The 19,512-nt window shown below is 49.0% G+C and overlaps 1 protein-coding gene across 1 annotated transcript in view; it reads left to right on the top strand.

Moving 5' to 3' along the window:
- The window catches only part of LOC144163202 (uncharacterized), a 115,770-nt gene that overhangs the window by 80,170 nt on the left and 16,088 nt on the right, over positions 1 to 19,512 (top strand). The window contains exons 13-18 of the mRNA XM_077694038.1: positions 6,138 to 6,355; positions 12,855 to 13,121; positions 14,563 to 14,823; positions 17,199 to 17,371; positions 17,785 to 17,954; positions 18,757 to 18,911. Of these exons, the coding sequence (XP_077550164.1) occupies positions 6,138 to 6,355; positions 12,855 to 13,121; positions 14,563 to 14,823; positions 17,199 to 17,371; positions 17,785 to 17,954; positions 18,757 to 18,911 (1,244 nt within the window). The remainder of the gene's footprint in view (positions 1 to 6,137; positions 6,356 to 12,854; positions 13,122 to 14,562; positions 14,824 to 17,198; positions 17,372 to 17,784; positions 17,955 to 18,756; positions 18,912 to 19,512) is intronic.

Consider the following 19,512-nt stretch of genomic DNA (forward strand, 5'->3'; position numbering starts at 1 on the left):
TATTATAACAAAAATGGAAGCAAAAATTGGCCTCGTATCTGCTCCTTTCGTTGCAAATGTCGACGAAAGACGATAGTCGTTGTTGAAATTTGCCGGGTAAATGCCTCTCTTCGCTTTCCCGCTCACCTCTTATACTCTTCCTTTTCCGTCGCGCTCCTCCCAAGGTAAGCACGCTAAATGTTTGCTCAAGTCAATTTAAATTTACCGCGTTTCACTGGTACAGGCCGAGCGTCTCGATGCCAGCGCTGACGTACGGCGGAGACGCGCGTGAATTGAGGCGCCCTACTTCAACGTTTATAGAGACGCGTTGCCCTAGTCCACGTGCGTTTCTATCAGAACGTAAAACCTGTCAAGTGGAACCTTTCGTAGCTGTAGCCACTTGATTTCTTGAAATACCGCCAGAAATTATAGAGGCGCGGGCGACAGCAGGCGACGGGGTGAATTTTTTTTTCTGCAGTGAATGTAGTAATTTATTTAACAGAAATCAAGCATCCATGAATTTTTTTATAAAGGAACAGTGTAAATATCACTTATGTATAAATTTTCTTTCTTATATTTGCGTAATGTTTTGTTTTTGTTCAACAATGTTGACAAGTATGAACGTATAAACCGGACTTAGACGTTTAGATTTGGTTGTGAGTATATAAGACTATTGCGCAGATTATGTTTCACTTTGGCCGGGTGTCTGAATCGAGTCACAGACAGACGGACAGACAGACAGACGGACAGACAGACAGAAAAACAGACATACAGACAGACCAAAATTTCTGCGTTTAAGTAGCCCAAGAAAGACTATCGTCTTTAAAAAAAAATTCCCCCGCATTTCCCCGAAGGGGAGTATGAGGAAGTGCGAAGCACGGGGTGATGCTATGAGGGGGAGTTTGATGAAGTTTGGTGGCATTTTGCCCGTTAGTTACATTAACACCCCCTAGTGATCACGTTCGGCTTAACACGCCTCGTTTGTCCCTCTGCGGAAATCTTGGTGAATTAACGTGTATGTTCGAGAGGAGGAGTGCACCGCACCGCAGCGCACCGCAGCTGCGAAGCGCCGACCGGAGTGAAGGGAGAGGAGGCGCAGTCACGTGAGAGAATGCAGAACTAGCGGGTTTGTAGTATCACGTGTACACCACGCAGTTATCAAGCCGCTATAACGCCGCTGAGTCGCCAACGCACGCCGCTGACGACGTAGTTTGAATGCGTTAAAGATATAAGGCGCGTTACTAACACTGATATCAACGTCGCGTCCGTGGCTTGGTCGGTAGATCGGGTGTACTTGACGGGGGATGCGCTGCCGTTAGTGACTGACTACGCCGTCACCCCTGTTGCTTTCTCGGACCACGGTTTGGTAACATGTACCATTAGAACTGAGCGCGAAATCAAGGGAGGGGTTGGCAGCCGTTGGCTGATGAACACTACGGTCCTCGATAATGCGGCCTTCGCTGATCGCATAAGAGGTGAAATCGAAGCAATCAATGCTGCACCCATCGATGGGGTCGCCTGGGAGTGCTTTAAAAAACGGGTAAAAAATGCAGCAATCACAATCGGACGACAGGAAGCGAGAGACACAAAGGCGAAATTAAGTCGATTGACGGAGTGCCTACGCTCTCTTGTGGAAGCGGACGAGGAGAGGCCGGGGGAATTCTCGGAGGACATTCGTAGCGTGAAAGAGGAGATCCGAACTGAGCTGGAAAAGCGGTACTGGGGGGCTCTTGTGCGGAGTAGAGAGCAGCGAGTGGTGGCCGAGGCACAGCCGTCGAAACTTTTTGGTGCTTTCGAGCGGGCAAGGACTGCCACTAAAGCGATTTCCGAGGTCAACCACCCTAGTGGGCTCGCTCGGGGGAGCGGGGAGGTGGCAGCTGCCTTCAGCGACAACTACGAGAAGCTGTTCTCGCGCGCTGTTCCCGATGTTCCTCCGCCGGATGTCCTCGATGAGCTGCCCAAGGTCCCGGAGGACGTTAGGGCCGTCATAAACAACCCCATCACGGTCGAAGAAGTCAAAAGCGCTATAAAGGAACTGCCAAAGAATAAGTCACCGGGGCCGGATGGGATCGTTTCGGAGTTCTACCAGGTATTCCGAGAGGAGATCAGCCCAGTCTTGGCGTCGGTATTCGAAAACATCAAAAACACAAAGCTGCTGCCACCTTCAATGCGGAGCAGTAATTTGGTCCTAATACCGAAAAAAACGCCTCATGATACGGCACCCAGTGTTGAAGATTTCAGGCCTATCAGTCTACTATCAACAGACTACAAAATCCTATCCCGAATACTGTCCAGACGGCTCGAGAAGGCCCTCAGCAGTGTGGTGGGACCACATCAGACATGCGGATTCAGAGGCCGCTCTATCAACACCAATCTACACCGCATGAGGACTGTCTGTGAGGTGGCGGAGTCAGGGTTTTTTCCCCTTGCTGTCTTGCAACTCGACCTCAGAAAGGCCTTCGACCAAGTAGATCATGCCTTTCTGTTGATGCTCCTCCATCGGTGCGGGATAGGGGACGAAATGGTGGAGTGGATCAAGATCTGCTATACCGAAATCACCACCAGCATCATTATGAACGGGGAGGTGGGGAGCCCCATCGCCGTGAGAAGGTCGGTCCGGCAGGGCTGCCCCATGTCCCCGATTCTGTTTGCATTATATATAGAGCCACTTTGCAGAATGGCAATGGCATCGAAGTCAGTCAAAGGCTTGGTTCTCGGCGACGAAGAACTAAGAGTCCTGGCTTACGCGGATGATGTCGCGTTCGTATGTTCGTCGAAAGAACAGGTGAGGGAGATCGTCGCGCTCGCGCAATCATTCTGTCGGTTTTCGGGTGCTCAGCTGAATCTTTCTAAGTGCGAGGGAGCATGGCTAGGTGAATGGCCCACCAAACCACCACAGCTCTACGGAGTCCGATGGAGGGAGGCCATCACCCGCTACCTTGGAGTCAACCTGGACTGCGGCCGAGCCATTGCCCCCCGCTGGCAGTCAAAGCTGGCAGCCGCGGGTAGGAAGTTGGAGCCCTGGCGAGCGCGACAAATCGCCTTTTTCTCAAGGGCACATGTTTGCAATGCCGTGTTATACCCGGCCGTCCTGTACGTGGCCAGAGTATCGACCATCGACGCAGGCTCAGTGGCCAAGCTACACCGGATGTTCGCAGTATTCATCTGGCGATCCACCTACGAGCCTATGCGTCGCACTAACATTTTCTGGAGTCCGGAAGCGGGTGGCCTCGGGCTTGTTAACGTGGAGCTCAAGCTGACAGTGCAACGCTTTTTGTTCTTCCGGGATTGTCGTGACGGTTTCCTTCGGGCTGCTCTGCAAAACGTAGGCTCCTCACATTTGGCCCCTTGGCTGCCAACAACAGCGGAGTTTACACGTACTAACCGGGCAACGGGCTTTTACAAAGAAGTGGCGGCAGCGGTGGCCCTCTTGCAGGGACTGTTCTCTTGGGAGTACCTGTGCGCAGTGGCCCCGAAGAAGTTGTACTGGGACCTGGTGGAACAGATCCTTCCACCCCCCATGTATCGCTCACCACCTCTAGGGCGCATGAAAAGTGACGTCCTCCGGCGAGTGCGGAAGCTTCCCATTCCTACTGGTTCGAAGGATTTCTTCTTCCGCTTTCACACAGGGGTTCTACCCACTAAGGCAAGACAGGGGGAGAGGGGCTTCTTTCTTCCTGGAGGGACCAACTGCTTGTTGTGTGGAAGGAGGGAGACGGCAGAGCACGTCTTTGTGGAGTGCAACACGGCGTCGTATTTCTGGGACGAGCTGCAGTGCTCTTTCGACACGTACTGGCAGCTCACCTGGATGAACTTGAGGTTCTTGGAGGCGGCCTCGGAGCACCCGCTTCTCCGTGACTGCGTCCACGTCATAGGTCTCCACTCGCTATGGAGGGCGAGAGTCGACGTGGTTGAATGTGCCGAAAGCCCGCGGCCGGCGTGGAGGCACTTTGTACAGAAGGCGCAGTGGGCAGTGGCCGCCCTTGACGGGCCCGATTCAGACACTGAGCTTCGCGACTCACTGGCGCGGGGCTCACGAGCCCTCATGGAGTTTAAGGTAGAGCAGCAAAGGAGATGGGACTTGATCTGAGGGCCGGTATCGCGACAGCACCATGGGCCACTTCTGCTCACTAACGACTTTTCTCCATAACTTCTACGCCCAACCCCTTGCCCCTACTTCATTACCGTATACTGTAAACAAATGACACCATCGCCCATTTGTAAGTGTTTCTAACAGGAACCACGCCGGCACTACGTGGCTTTGCTGGCACTGCCTACTAATGGTTTTCACTTCCATGACGAAACACGCTGAATTTCGTCTTGGCTTGTACGTTCCCGAACGCGATCATTTGTCTGTGTGAGCATAGCATGTTACACTGTTCTCTGAAACCTCAGTAACCACTTCATCTGGCCCTGTTTGTATATTTGTAAATAAAGTTACTGTTACAAAAAAAAAAAAAAAAAAAAAAAAAGTCGCGTCCGTGGCTTAGTCGGTAGAGCGTCGCGCTGCGGCCGCAAAGTCCGCAGAGCGAAACCTGGCGACGGATGCTGTTTTTTTTTATATAGTGTAGTGGCCTGGCTGGCGCGCCGAGAGAGGGTGTTGCGAGCTGGAGAGTAGTAAAGGGGCTTTAGGAGAGTAGGCGAGGGGGGAGAGGAGGCGCTATGCGAGCGCGACGATTCAGGCCCGCTTAAGAAGTGCATTCGCACTTATTCCTGGCCAATCTCCCACGTGGGTATGTGCCATGTCAGCGGCCAGGCAGCGCGCGCCCATCTCCCCCCGTTGCTAAGGAAGACGAAAAGCGCGCGCACCCGCAGCTGTTGCTATGCGGACGGCGGAAGGTTCGGGGTCGCTTATAAAGTGCATTCGCACTTAAAAAGTTTGCATGCACCTCCATTTTTTAGGCAACCATCCCAAGGTGGATTTGAGACGTGTGGAAACTGGCCCGGGTTGACGTTGTGGCCAAGTCATTTATGAAGTTTTAAATTACAAACCATTTCAACGGAACAGAAGATGACCTGCTGGTTATACTGACAGTGGAGGCCAAAGCGGCACAAGGGACTTGAGTGGTAGTGAGGTTGACTGATTATCATACGTAAGCAGTGGATTCACTGTCTTTACCTATTTTTCTTTTGAATGTTTGCCGCATAAAACATTACTCTTTGCACCCGCCTCGTAGAGATACGGCCGCTAAAAAAAGTGGCGATGAGGTGAGGTTATTTATGTTTTTCGAATCTAAGCCCCCTCTCACTTTCGGCATCGCGAGCGTCTTGGAAAAAAAGGGGGGTGCTTAGAATCGAGTAAATACGGTATACGAGTCAGGAAAGAGGCGGTGGCAGTGGAAAGGAGTGTAACGTGGGGATGTAACCTTACTCCCTCCGTAGACGGTCATGCTGAACTCGTCACAATGTGGAAAAGCCAGCTTGCCGAGACCAAGCTTACGCCGACCCCTTAAGCTGGCTTCTTGTTTGAACACAAGTGCATAGCTAGAAAGACATCCTCCCAAGGGCAATATAAGCCGCCTTATATCGAGATATAGAGGCCCTAGAACATTTTTCATTTTTTTAATGAATTTTCCATTGCGCTGAATATTGTTCGTCTAGGCTTGGTTTGTCGCCGAAGACGATCTGCTGGATTACAGCCACAGGCTGCTTTCCAATTCGCGGACAGCTTGGTAGACAGGTTACGAATTAGTAGACTTAGGCGTGTTAAGAAAGCAAAATTGGAGCGGCGCAGCGGTCACCAACGCAGACGACAACTTTGTAGCAGACATGTTGAGTAACGCAAGCCTCAGGTTTTGTAAATATTATAACCGCTATCATTACAAATATTATGTAATTTAAACACTAAACAAAGGTGTCTTACTCCGTAGTGAACTATACTAAATAGTTCAATAAAATAACCAGTTAATTTGTCACAACATTAGTACACAAAAAGGTGGCGCTGCCGTCGCTTAGTGGTTTAGACAGGAAGGTAGCCTGCATCGTTGCTGACTTCCACGCTGTCTCTTCGAAGCAGTCTTCGTTGACGGCTTCTTTCGAATTGGAACGGGGCTTAACATGGCGGACTGTCCGCGAAGACGGCCACGAAGCTCTCTGAAGAGTAAATTGGAACGCACCCATAGACGGCTTCGTCGTAGTAAAATCAAAATGCCCCGCAGGTACGCCCCACGCGAGCGGATCCCGGCTCGCTCAGCGGTGGGCGTGGTTCGCGACGCGTACAGCGAGTGCCAGCGGCTGGGCGACCGCTGCCGGGCCTTCACCATCGAGTACGGCAACTTCCAGACGGCGTCGTGGCTCTCGGCCGCCGCCGAGGACAACCGGCAGCTGCTGGCGCCCAACCCGGTCACGGCGTACTTTGAGAAGATCTGCCTGCAAGGTAAATGTACTGTCTGAAGCAGCCATGGAAGTTGGTACATTCTGGAAAGTTTTAATTATGGCCATGTCTAGAGTGCCGTCTGACGGTACTGTAAGCACCCCACTAAATCGACGTCCACTGGCGTTTCGTAACAAAATTGCCGCTTCCGGCACTACATCCCTCTATATAACGTAAAGCTAGGCAACCTAACCTGAACATAACCTGCCGTGGTGGCTTAGTGGCTAAGGCATTGCGCTGCTGAGCATGAGGACGCGGGTTCGATTGCCGGTCGCAGCGGCCGCTTTTCTGATGGAGGCGAAAAGCAAAAACGCCCCTGTGTACGAGATTTCGGCGCACGTTAAAGATCCACAGGTGGTCGAAATTAATCCGGAGCCCTCCACTACGGAGCGCCTGATCGCCTGCGTTTCGTCGGCGCGTTAAACCCTACAATCAATCAATCAATCAATCAATCAATCAATCAATCAATCAATCAATCAATCAATCAATCAATCAATCAATCAATCAATCAATCAATCAATCAATCAATCAATCAATCAATCAATCAATCAATCAATCAATCAATCAATCAATCAATCAATCAATCAATTCAAATGACCTAAACATAACAGGATAACATAACATAAAATGACCTGACGCACACGAAGAAATCATTTAGAACACCAAAAGTAACCTAAGCCATCAAAATTATAATTCAATTTAAAGATAAAAAACAAACAACCTAGGCAAGAGCCGGTCGATTGCGAGTGCGATTAATAACCTCTCTGTTGACACCACAGTTGAGAATCGGGTTGAAACGGAGCAGACGATGCACGCTGGTGTTTGCTGTGGCGTGCGGGCGCAGTGGCACAAGCCGCGCTATGTTCATGGCAGTTTCTAGTGTTGCCAAGCGAATAAACTGGCAGCTAAACTTTACACTGAATACCATCTATAGTTGTAACACTGCCTCAACCTGCTTTTTTTCGCGCTTGCGCGTGTGGTTGCGTCGGAGGAATTCTCTGCGCACACGGGACCGCCTGATTTCCCTCTCGCCCGGCCGTATAAAGCTTCGCTTTAAAAGCGCATAAGGAACGTATATCACGTACAGAAGGAATGCAAACAAGCGCTTATATATGCTCCCTCTGCGCGTTCCCAGTTCTCCGTGCGCGCTTTAAGCTTTTCAATGCGCTATCTGCATGCCATGAATTACGGGGACCGGTTCTTTGCCGCGAAATAGCGTTCCTGAAAGTCTCACGCGAGTCGATGAATTGGGTTGTCGGTTAGCTCGAGAAGCGAGCTGCTGGTTGCCATAGTTAAGGCCGGGGGTTTCCGGGGCACGCTACTACAACCACTGGTCAACGCATTTTCACTCCCCTAGTCCACGCATATTCCATCACCGTGCTAAAAACTATTTTGTTCAATGTTTAAACGATTTACCTGTCTACTACTTTCCTTGACTTGATCGTGTCCTTTATCCGTAGCACCTTGTATTATTCATTTTTCTTTCTTCTTTTCGGTTTATTTATTGTACGCGTAATTTATTTTTACTGTATTGTGCAGTTAGTCACCATATCTTGACAACCCACATATATATTCTGTAAATATATATATTTTTTCTGTTTATTCTACACATGCTTTCGTTTTTCTTTATTGTGCACATTGTCACTATGTCTGGAAACCCACATGTATGTTCTGTAACCTGTTATGTTCACATGACCATACTTACGATGTTTTAGATTGCTTGTTTTTATACTTGCGTTGTTTTCCCTCGTTTTGTACTAGTCTAAACCACTGAACCCTTTAAAACACCGTTACCCCACCTAATAGATATATGAGGTCCCCCCGACAGTCGCTGACTTTGGACCTCCTGATGTAATGTATTATTCGTGTATTTTTTCTTTATGATGGAATGCTGCTTTATACAAAGCATGGCGTTCACAGTGTTATCTGTAGTGTCATTGTGTAATTTACGCAGGAACGAAACGCCCTCTTTAAGTGACTTAGAAGTAAGACACTCGGTTTTAGCGCAAGAAGTTTTCTGTTGTTCTTTGCTAGGAATCTCCACCTTCCTAGCTTTTTCAGAAAAGAAAAAGCCAGTATTACGGTAACGTAAGCGCTCACCCGGTACACCACCGTTGGCACGGGCTTAGCGCACGCGTGCAGCAAGGTAGATTTTTCGCTAACTTCACAGGAATGCACTAACTTTAAGTCCTGCTCAACTTTCCTGATGGACGATGCAAAGAACACCACCAGGGGCGGTATTCTCGTGTTTTGTTCGTTTTGTGTCTGTTTCAAAAGCGTCCGTTTTGAGCAAGCCCTGACTGGCTAGAAGCAAAATCCGGATTCGACGCCATGCAAGCACGACGGAGCTATGAGCCGTGGCTTCTCGGAGCAGACGATTTGTAGCAGACTGTTTCTCGTCGCCTTGTTGTTAGTCCGCTGGCGGAACAATAAAGACATAAAATATGGCTTAAAGTAGCTTTAGTTGTTTAAAATGTGTTTGCAAGAAAAGTTGTGCAAAACTCAACCAAAAGACCGCCTACAACTGGAAGTACAGCGCACTAAAACGGGCGCAAAATGGACGTTTTCAATACGGACAAATGCGAGAATACTGCCCCAGGTCGGAGACATTTTGCGACTGTGTCCTTGACATCGAGCCACGGAGATGTCAAATGTACGCCTGTAGAGAAGGGATTGTCGTGTCATTGTCAGTGTACCTGAGCAGCATTGACAGATTACCATATTTTTTTTTCGGCGTTCCGAGTAGTCGCCCCTCAGAAACATATCCGATCACTCATAAGCAAGGACTTCATAAACAAGGACCACTTCAGATGCAACTTCTTAAGTAACTTCATAAACAAGGACATCGAAGTTCGAGCGTCAAGCTTCAGATTATTTTCGTTTTAAGCACCACTTGCGCTCTGAGTCTACGCCTAAGTGACGTAGACTGAGTGCTGCGTCTGTCTTTAAGTGCAGAACACTTTGGGGGCTCGCCTTGTCGTCGTAGCTCGCTCGCTGGACCCTAATAGAGCCACACACGGCGTTCCGTCGTAGCCGCTGTCGTCGCGGCGTAATTCAGAGGCTTCGAAAGCCAAGCGGTTTATATAGTCACAACCGTTCGACCCTCGTGAACCGCTGGCGCTTGTCATACATTTCCCCGTTGTTTAGCGCAAAGAAAACTGCAGGTACATTCGAGGCAAAATACACTTAACGGGCAGAGCCCGCGTTCACTTAGTTAGGAACGCTCGATGGGTTGGGTTTTACGATAGTAATGGAATAAAAGTGGCAGTGAAACACCGGCACGTGCGGGAGTAAAAGCAAGCACAAAAAGAACAGAACTCCCGCTGGCGCAGTTTCAGGCAAGAGACGCACGAGCATTGCGAAAGCGGGAAATTTGAATTGCGTTGGGTGGCAGCAGTGAGCTGATAATGGCGCTACAGCCCATTAAGGCGAATCACCGCTCTGCACTTCCGACAGCTTTCACATTGAGTGGAACGGCTTAAATTTTTTACCATGCCGAAGAAGGGAACTTTGCCGCAACGCATTGCAAGTGGCGCTGACCACGGGTCCCTTGTCGTGGTTAACGCGTTCTAGACGTGCGCATCTGTCTCCCTGGGATGCGCCGGGACTGAAGCCAATCAGAGAAGTACAAAAGAAAAAATAAAGGAGAGGGTTCGGCGTGGGTTTAACGAAAGCTTTACAAACGTCTGCGGGTGCGGGCGTCGACAAAGGCGAGAGGCGTTGTGCGCGGGCTGAAAAGAGCGGGCCCGGAGAGAGTAAGAGAGGCAGGTTCGTTAACCGGCGCATAATAATGACCAGAGATGCGCGCTTCCTCGGCTACCACGGGGGAGGCACAGAAGGCTTGGCGCAGCAGGAAGCCGAGCTTTGCGCGTTTTAAAAGGCTTCGGAGTAAGCAAAAATAGCAATAAGAGAGAGAGTGAAGGGGGGGGGGGGGGGGGTGGCGAAAAATAGTTTGAAGATCGACGAAGTGAAACGAAGTCTGGTTTTGCGGATGCTGGCCTCTAGGAAACAAATGTGTATGTAAAAGAAAGCACTAAAGGATGAAAGATCGGCGCAGCTGTCGGGCGGACGCACTGGACCACGTGAATCGCGGATGCATGGGCCGCTGACGCGGCAGAAACGGTGGTCGCGTCCGTATGCCGAGCGGAGCTTCCTGGGTGGCAAAGCGTGCGGTGGTGACTGACTGCCCGCCCCCGCAACAATATTCGTGGCTCCTTGCGCGTCCATTCCTTTTCTGTGCGGATTTCTTTGGAGGTGCTTGTTTTAGGGGCGAAGCACCTAGCGCCGAGGCCATTCCTGCGTCCGGCGTCCGTGCTCACGGCACAGCACCGTGTAAATCGCAACATCTGTGAGCAAAAGGTTCACAAAAGGTTATCAAGAACAAAATAAAAGGTTCACGAAAGGTTAGATAAAGAGAGAGAGAGAGAGAGAGAGAGAGAGAGAGAGAGAGAGAGAGAGAGAGAGAGAGAGAGAGAGAGAGAGAGAGAGAAAGAGAGAAGAGAGAGAGAGAGAGAGAGAGAGAGAGAGAGAGAGAGAGAGAGAGAGGAGAGAGAGAGAGAGAGAGAGAGAGAGAGAGAGAGAGAGAGACCTGGAGAGCCGTTCTGCGTATGCGCGAGGAGCATTCGATTGGATTGGTTTGGATTGAATTGAATTGGATTTTGATTGGATTGGATTGGATAGAAATTGATTGGATTGGATTGAAATGGACTGGATTAAATTGGATTAGATTGGTTTGGATTGGATTGGAAATTGTTTTAGCAGCAGTAAACACTCTCACGGGTGATTTGCGGTAAAAAGGATCCCCAGTGCTTAGCCCAGTCGTCACGATTCACTTCGTGGAGATGCAAGATTTTTTTTTTGTCTGGGGTTTACTTGCTTTTCCGCTTTAACCTAATGTAGCATAGTAGGCTATCTGCTGGACAGACCTCGTCAGCATCATTAAACTGCATTTTCTCTCTCTCTCTCTCTCTCTCTCTCTCTCTCTCTCTCTCTCTCTCTCTCTCTCTCTCTCTCTCTCTTTCTGAAAGCAAACAAACTGCTTGCTCGGAGGACGTGAAGGTCTGCCAAGCAGTTCGTCGCTCAGTGAGGCTGCTTTAAAAAATATCGTAAGCAAAGGATAATTACTGTTGGGAGATAAACTCTTTACCGCCACGGAGGAGATTCTGTTGAAACTGGTAATTTTCTGCGCTAACGCGCCCGCGTCCAATAGTAATTCGTTTTCGTGGGTTAAGCTGGAATGGTGAAATCTTTAACTACTCTATAATTGAAGAACTCGTTCTCATCCCACCTCCGTTTCTTCTGTTGTTACTTTGGTGCCTGCGGAAACCAAATTCGTTTCCGGGTTGCGTTTCTCAGCGGGTTAGTTACTCGTCTGGCGGAAACCTATTTCAGCGCTGATGCGGGTAACTATGGCTTTGCTGGCGAACGTCCGTTGCAGCGTTTTGCGCGCACCAGTACCCGTTGCTCCCTTTCACACGTAGAAACGGATGAGAACACTTGAAATTATTATTAAACGGGAGCGAGTAGCTGTTCCAACAGAAATGATGCTGCGGCTTGAGATGCTCTTACAAAAATATACGTGATACTTCCCCAGTGCCATCTCATATTACAAATAAATAAGCAGCTTACGGCGAGTAGAAAACGCTGGAGGGAAAGGGGAGATGAATGGGGGGGGGGGTGTATTTGCGCCAGTAATGAGTTTTCTCTGCGGGCCAGTTTTTGTAGCTCGGGCCGCGCCTCGCTGTCTTCTCGTCGTACTTTACAATGCTCGAGCTGCTTGCACTGGTTAGTTTGGGCTACATAACGTTGATTTGCTCACGGTTGTTCATTTTACATAGAAATGAGCAAACGTTTAAGCGTTTGCTTCTGAGAAAAAAAGCAGTGCGCCCGAGTTATAGCCAAGTTCTTGGGATAGGAAACTGCCTTCATGATAAACAATACTTCGTTTTAAAAGGGGCTTGATAAGGAGCAGGAAGAAATTCGAATAAAGTAAAATTTCGAATAATGCGATTTAGTTATAACGAGGGCTTAGTATAAATACGTTTCGATAGTTAAAGGAAGTTTCAGCTATTATTAGGGCATATTTCATTGTTTTACATCTGGCTGAATGCAGTATCGAACAATGACAGACAACGGGAAATGTAGCGGGATTTCCGCAATCCTTAAATAAGGAATGTGTTAGCACACAATATACACTAACTATTGTGCCCGCTGTGTACGCCCAGAAAGAACGTGAATGTTTGCTTGAGGGCATGCATTTAAATGGATCTTGTATTTGAAAACGAAAACTTGTTTTTTCTACAATATGTCATTGAAGCGACGGTAGGAATTTTCGCAAACTCATTGAAAAGAAAATTTAGTACTATACTACTCGTTTTTTTCTCCTTATTAAGAAAAACGTGTAAACTGTTTTTACTTGTTTTTACTCCGCCCAATAAGTGAAATATTCCGGTTGTACTCCTTTTTGATTCCATATTCTTTTTACTCCTTTCCTGGGGGCCAGAACGAACGTGCGGCAAGATGTGGTCTTTCGAGCGGACGATCGGACACACGATGAACGGCGACGCGGACCGTGAGGTGCCGGGTGTCCACCGGCGCGCCCAGTGCGAGGACCTGTGCCTGCGCGAGCGTGGCTTCGTGTGCCGCGCGGCCACGTACCAGCAGTCGCGGCTGCTGTGCCGGCTGCACGCCGAGAACCGACGGACGCGGCCCGCCCTGTACGGACGCAGCGCCGACGACGTCGACTACCTCGAGAACATGTGCGCCCCAGGTCGGCACCACAAACTAACGCTTTTTTGTGAACATACATACACATACATACATACATACATACATACATACATACATACATACATACATACATACATACATACATACATACATACATACATACATACATACATACATACATACATACATACATACATACATACATACATACATACATACATACATACATACATACGTACGTACGTACGTACGTACGTACGTACGTTCGTTCGTTCGTTCGTTCGTTCGTTCGTTCGTTCGTTCGTTCGTTCGTACGTACGTACGGACGTACCTACACACACACACACACACACACACAGAGAGAGAGAGAGAGAGAGAGAGAGAGAAATAAACAAACAAAAACGCCAGACGTTCTTCAGTATTCCGCTTTATTATAGCTAAAAATATCAGAAGCGCCCCTAAAGTGCGTGCGAGCACTGAAGTGCCTCGAGGGCCGGCGAAATTCCTTCCTGGTTCCAAACGGTCAGCGAAACATATGCAACCTGGTTTCCAGCCATGTCATTCGCCATTCAGCTGGCTGTTTGTAGAGTGCGGTAGCTCTGGGGAAGTAGAACGCACAAATTACATACGCAAAACTAAAGTTTGAGGAAAGGGTTTCAGGAAGAACAGTCGGTGTAGTGCTAATGTCCCTGGCAAGCATATTTTCTTCCACCTCATTTATGCATGTCAAGAACCGGTACTGGACGGAGTCATAGCGGATATCAGTTTGCCTATTGCATTATTGGATATAGCAACTTGTCCGTAGCTTCATGGTTTGGAGACGTTAATCGCATTGATAGGGGTCCTCCCAACCACCATTCATTGCATACATTTCGGTTACAAACACTTGCTTGGCGGATACAGTGTTATAAAAAGGATAAAAAGGCAGGCAACACTTCGAAATGATTTACACCCTTTAAGGGAATTTCCGCACTCTGCACCACCCTCTCACCTTACCAAAAATACAATAAAATACCCTTAAAGGGTTCATAGCTTAACTAACACGCATTCCCCTTTGCAAGAACGCACAAAACTCCTTTGAATGGTGTTATGTCGTTTATGACACCCTTTAAAAGGTTATTCCTTGAAGAGCTTCGCAGTGTCAGTTATAGCAAAAGCTCACTTTTAAGGGTGCAAAGCGTTCCGCTCCTGCGCGAGTTCTAGATTCCCGGACCCGTCCAAAAAAAAAAAAAACTATAAATCTATGGTCGAAAACGCGGGGGGAGTCAGATTGTAACATAGTTCCGAAGTGTTGTTTTATCATAGTTCTGTAATCTGTGGCTACTTTTCTTGTTCGCCAGTCATATATGCTTGTTGTTTCGGAAGAAAATCATTCCAACCTTGCGCCAAAGCTATTCCGAAACTGGGAATACTGACTAGTTCGACAGCTTTAATCACGGTGTTGACCATCGCGCACGCGCGTATACCGTGGCGTTTTGCAGAGCCTTCGACGTGCCAATACCGCGAGCATGTGGACCGCTTCCTGCCAATCATTGACCGACTGGGCCACGCGTTCAGCCTGGTCGAGTGCCAGCGGCAGTGTGACCTCGAGCGCCTTTTCAGCTGCCGCGCCGTCAACTTCGAGACGGTGCACCGCGACTGCGCACTAAGTAGTGAGGACGCCCAGAGCACGCCGTTGGGGGCGGCCGCGCTCGTCCACCGCCGCTACTCCGTCTACAGCGAGAAGGGGACCTGCGAGCAAGGTTCGTCACGCATAACAGTAGAGTTCGTCATCATCATTATCATAATCACCATCACCATCTTGTTGTTGTTCTTATTCTTGTTGTTTTGTTGTTCTTATTCTTCATCTTGCTCTCGTTGTTCTTCTTCTTGTTCTTCTTCTTGTTATTCTTCTTGTTCTTCTTCTCCTTCTCCTTCTTCTTCTTGTTCTTCTTCTCCTTTTTCTCCTTCATCATCATCGTCATCGTCATCGTCAACACATTTCAGCAGGGTGAAACCTTCTTGCTCTTCTTGTTCTTCTTGCTCTTCAGTTCTTTCTCTCCTCTTGTTCTTCTTCTCCTTTTTTTCCATCATTATCGTTGTCGTCGTCATAATCATCGTCGTCGTCAACACATTTTAGCGCGGCGAAGCCTTCTTGCTCTTCTTGTTCTTCTTGCTCTTCAGTTCTTTCTCTCCTCTTATTCTTCTTCTCCTTTTTCTCCATAATTATCGTCGTCGTCGTCATCATCATCGTCGTCATCGTCGTCGTCAACACATTTCAGCAGGGTGAAGCCTTCTTTCCCTTCTTGCTCTTTTTGCTCTTCTTGTTCTTTATCTCCTCTTGTTCTTCTTCTCCCTTTTCTCCTTCATCATCATCGTCGTCATCGTCGTCGTCGTCATCATCGTCGGAATCGTCGTCGTCAACACATTTCAGCAGGGCGAAGACCTCTTCGATAGACTTTGGACTGTCCCAATCCAGGAGCGTCATTACACTATTGTTGTTACCACAACGAAATTATTAGCCCCTTTTAGAGGTCATAGTAATTGACGTGACATTGTTTTTGAGTGACGCGTTTATTTAGTAGAGAGATGAATGACTTATTAAGGTACGACAGGAGAAACACGAATAATCTTAAAGTTACTCTTGTCTATATTGAAAACATCACTGCAATACAGTGCGTCATTTAAACTCGCTTTCCGGCAATGAGTGACGTAGCGATTTACCTTTTCTGTGAGGTAATTTTTTGCCAGACAATAGCTTTTGGATGTGTATAAAAGAGGTCTTCGTCCTTCAGTCAACATCATCAAGCTGATGACAATGAACACGACGACGGCGGTGACGACAACGATGACGATTATGATGAAGAGGATTTGTTCTTTTTTGCCACAGAGGTGTCGTTCTCAAACGTGTGTTTGCGATGGACTCCTTTTGGTCTTGCAAAAGTGATGCAGGACCCTACGATGGCCTCTATTGATTTGTGTCATAATGGCGAGACAGTTTGCGCATGCATCTAAAGTTGCCCACATATTCAACGTCCGCCTTTTGAGGCTGGGTTTTATGCTGCTGCCTGTCTTATTGTCGACAGAGTTGTTCTTCCAGCTAGGAGTCGTCAGAACACTGACGTGTTGCTTCGTGTGTCTTGCTTTTTTGCATGGCTGCCGTGTTGTGCAAATAGCCGATGCTAAACTATGCGCATGGAGGAGGAAAATTAAACATACACGGCATGCAACGAAGCCACATTTTAACATGAGAGCTGTTTAAGCTTTTAGTTCCGCCGTCGACGTCCCCAGAAAACTCAGCCGAGCCGTGCGCACGTAAGCGCGCACCCCGTGAGGAGCGCCCCGGCGTCGTCTAAGCTTGCGTGTGGACTTGCGCCACGGGAGGAGCTCGCAAAAAATACAAAGAGAAAAATACCGAGCGCGCTTGAGGAAGCGCATCGTTAGGAGCGCTCGGCATCGGCCGCCTCGACCTTCGACGACACTACCCAGCGTTCGGGGCGCGATCTCTGGCGTAATGTTCTTCTCGCCAGTTCACGTGCGTTCGCGCCTGAAGTGGGGTGCGCAGACCCCGAGTTTGCGCTACAGACGCCGAGTTCGCAAAGCCGGTTGCCGCGGGTTCTAGCGCGTGCGAACGCGGTCTACTTTGGGAGAGATGTGAAAGCGTGCCGACAAAACGATCCGGGCCTGCCAGTCATGGGGAACTTTAAGCGGATAGTGCGGAAATACATGCGAGGTGCAACTACCACTTCTCCGACGAAGGGAGAGGGGCCGCCAGCTGTGCTGTTTTTCCTGCCTTGCACCACTAGTGGAAGCTGGGCCTTTTTTGTTTGTTTGTTTGTTTGTTTGTTTGTTTGCATTGGCAGCAAGGTTTAGCGAAAAGGTGAGGTGAATAGGAGGGAGGGAGGGTTTGAGGAAGGCTTCGCGGAACCTTGAAAGGGCCTCGCTGACCTTCTGCGGTCCGCACAGCCCCATTTGAGAACCACTGCTATAGAGTGTCTCCTTTCGGGTAAGCAGTTAGTTGTATTTCGTCATGCGGGTGTCACTTTCGACCCAGGCTTCAACTCACACCGTTTTGGTAGCGCCTTGTTTCACAAGACGAAATACTGAGCAGCTTCCTTTTTGATTTTTTTTTCTGCAGTGAGCGTGCAGTGCAACCAGCAGGACATGTTGCTGGCCATGAACTTCGACACTCCTTTCCACGGGCGCGTGTACGCCAAGGGGAACCCGGCCCAGTGCTTCGTCGTGGGGAACGGCCAGAATACGCTGCAGTTCGCCGTCTCCCTCGGCACCCGCTGCGGGACGCTCCAAGAGGTGGGTCGGAGTGACTCGCCGATGGTTGGTCACGCGTGCAAATGTGACCTTTACGACACGTCACTGTGGATGAGTGATGGAAAAATGAAATTGATCACGTGTGATAAGCCACACTAGGTTAGACCAGAGTCATCCAATGCTTTGTGGTGGTACTAACCGCTTGCGTCTTCGTCTCTGCGCCATAAAGACCTTTTCATTTCTTAAGCATTGATTATATCTAAGCTTGTTCTAGGACGCGCTGCGCATGCACAGTTAGAGCATCCTGTGGACTGCACCAAATAAATCAGCGCTAGCACAGTATTTATAATGATAAAATGACTGCTCCCAAGACGAAGGAGCTGCACAGTTGTTTATGTGGAAGAATGGGAAGGGTCGTTTGGAGAGGAACAAAATTTCATCTCTCTCTTTCACAGGGTGACGGTCGTTACGCCAACGAGGTGGTCGTGCAGCAGCATCCGATCATCATGACAGACACCGATCGAAACATCCGCGTCATCTGCTCCTTCGAGGCCGGCGACAGGACAGTCACGCTTGGGTCAACGTTCGCGCGAAATGGCGCCTACAGCGGCGGCCTAGACGTCACGTAAGTTCCGTCTTGTTGCTCTCGAGGCGGCACCATTGCTCGTACAACCGCGCTTTAACGTTAAAAAAAAACGAGGTTAACGTTGGAGTTTTTGCGCACCAGCGCTATAGGCTTGGTTAGAGCCACTAAATAAGCTACGCTTATGAGTAACGCCCCTGACGCACTGCGGCAGCCATTTTGGTGCCTGACGCTCGGGTGGCCAGCTTTATGCGCCCTATTGCGGCTGACATTGACGGGAGGAATAGGTCCGGGCACCGCTTGGCAACCATGACAGCTGTGTTTACTTTTCGAAGATTTAGAGACAGCGCGCCGGTGCGACGGGGTCAGGCTCGGTAACGCTAGCGTAGCTTATTTAGTGGCTCTAGGTTGCGCCAGATCCACTAATTAAGCTACACTTTTGAGGTTACGCGAGGCCACTGTCGTTATTTCCAAGCGGGAAGCGATGCAGGCGTTTTCCACCTTCCCGCCGGTTGAAAGAGCTTAGTACAGAGCAGCACGGCATCGCTACTCTGTCTGGGGGAGTGAAAACTCACTCTCAACGTGTCACACAGCCGCACTGCGCTCCGAAAATCACGACTTATCGAAGAGCGCGCGCGCGGCAACACAGCGCCACCAAAATGGCAGCGCCCATGGGTTTTCCGAGGTAAACAAAATGTCACGTGACTCAGTTCGACCAATGGCCATTGTCGGCGGCATACAACAATGACAAAAAAGAGTGACGATACTTTGAAACCTGATCTAGTGGCTCTGGGCTTGGTCATGAATCTTACTTTGATGTCACTTTTTTCTTCTTTGTTCGTAGCACGCGCCACCAGCCGACCATCACGTCAGTCGTGACCAACACGGCGCCTCCGCCAAACGTCGTCATGAGAATATTGGACCCGAGTGGACGCGACGCCGGAGTTGTAGGTCTCGGCGACGAACTCACGCTGAAGATCGAGATACAGGAGCCTGGAAGTAAGATTTCCCGCTCGCAGGGTCTTTTTCATTCAGCCGCTGTTTCCCCATCCAAGCGCATTTCCGTATCTCGTTTACCGTTTATGGATGGTGTTGCTAAATGTGTTGAACCCCTAAATTGGTGTAAATGCCCATGAGAGAGCTACTTGTAATCGAATTTAGTCGGAACCGTTGGTACACGACACCAGGTGAATGCGGTGAAAAGTCATTTGTGAACAAAGGATTGTGATGGTGTCAAGCAAGACCTCTCGAGTATGAGTGTGAGAGAGGTGTGGCGAGTGTGAGCAAGGATACGTCACACGTGCTTTGTTTATTTATGTTTAGTTTTCAGCAAACCATGAAAAATGCTGTAGAAAACTTTAGTATATATTTACGTAAAGGTTAAAATCTACCGGCCGTGCACTGACTTCACAGAAGAATTACCCCACCATTCCGGACGGGATAAGGCGAACGTAAATCCGCTTTGGCGCTTGTTTGCTTGAAAAAGCCTACGTACTACAGACGTTCTTCATTTCGAACCATTACATACATTTAACGTGAGAAGGATTAGTGATATCCACGTCATATCGCCTCCCTCGAGCCTGGCATATACGATTTATAC

The sequence above is a fragment of the Haemaphysalis longicornis genome, unplaced genomic scaffold (assembly GCF_048455015.1).
Source record: "Haemaphysalis longicornis isolate Haplotype H1 unplaced genomic scaffold, Haemaphysalis longicornis Haplotype H1 scaffold_12, whole genome shotgun sequence".
NCBI lineage: Eukaryota > Metazoa > Arthropoda > Arachnida > Ixodida > Ixodidae > Haemaphysalis > Haemaphysalis longicornis.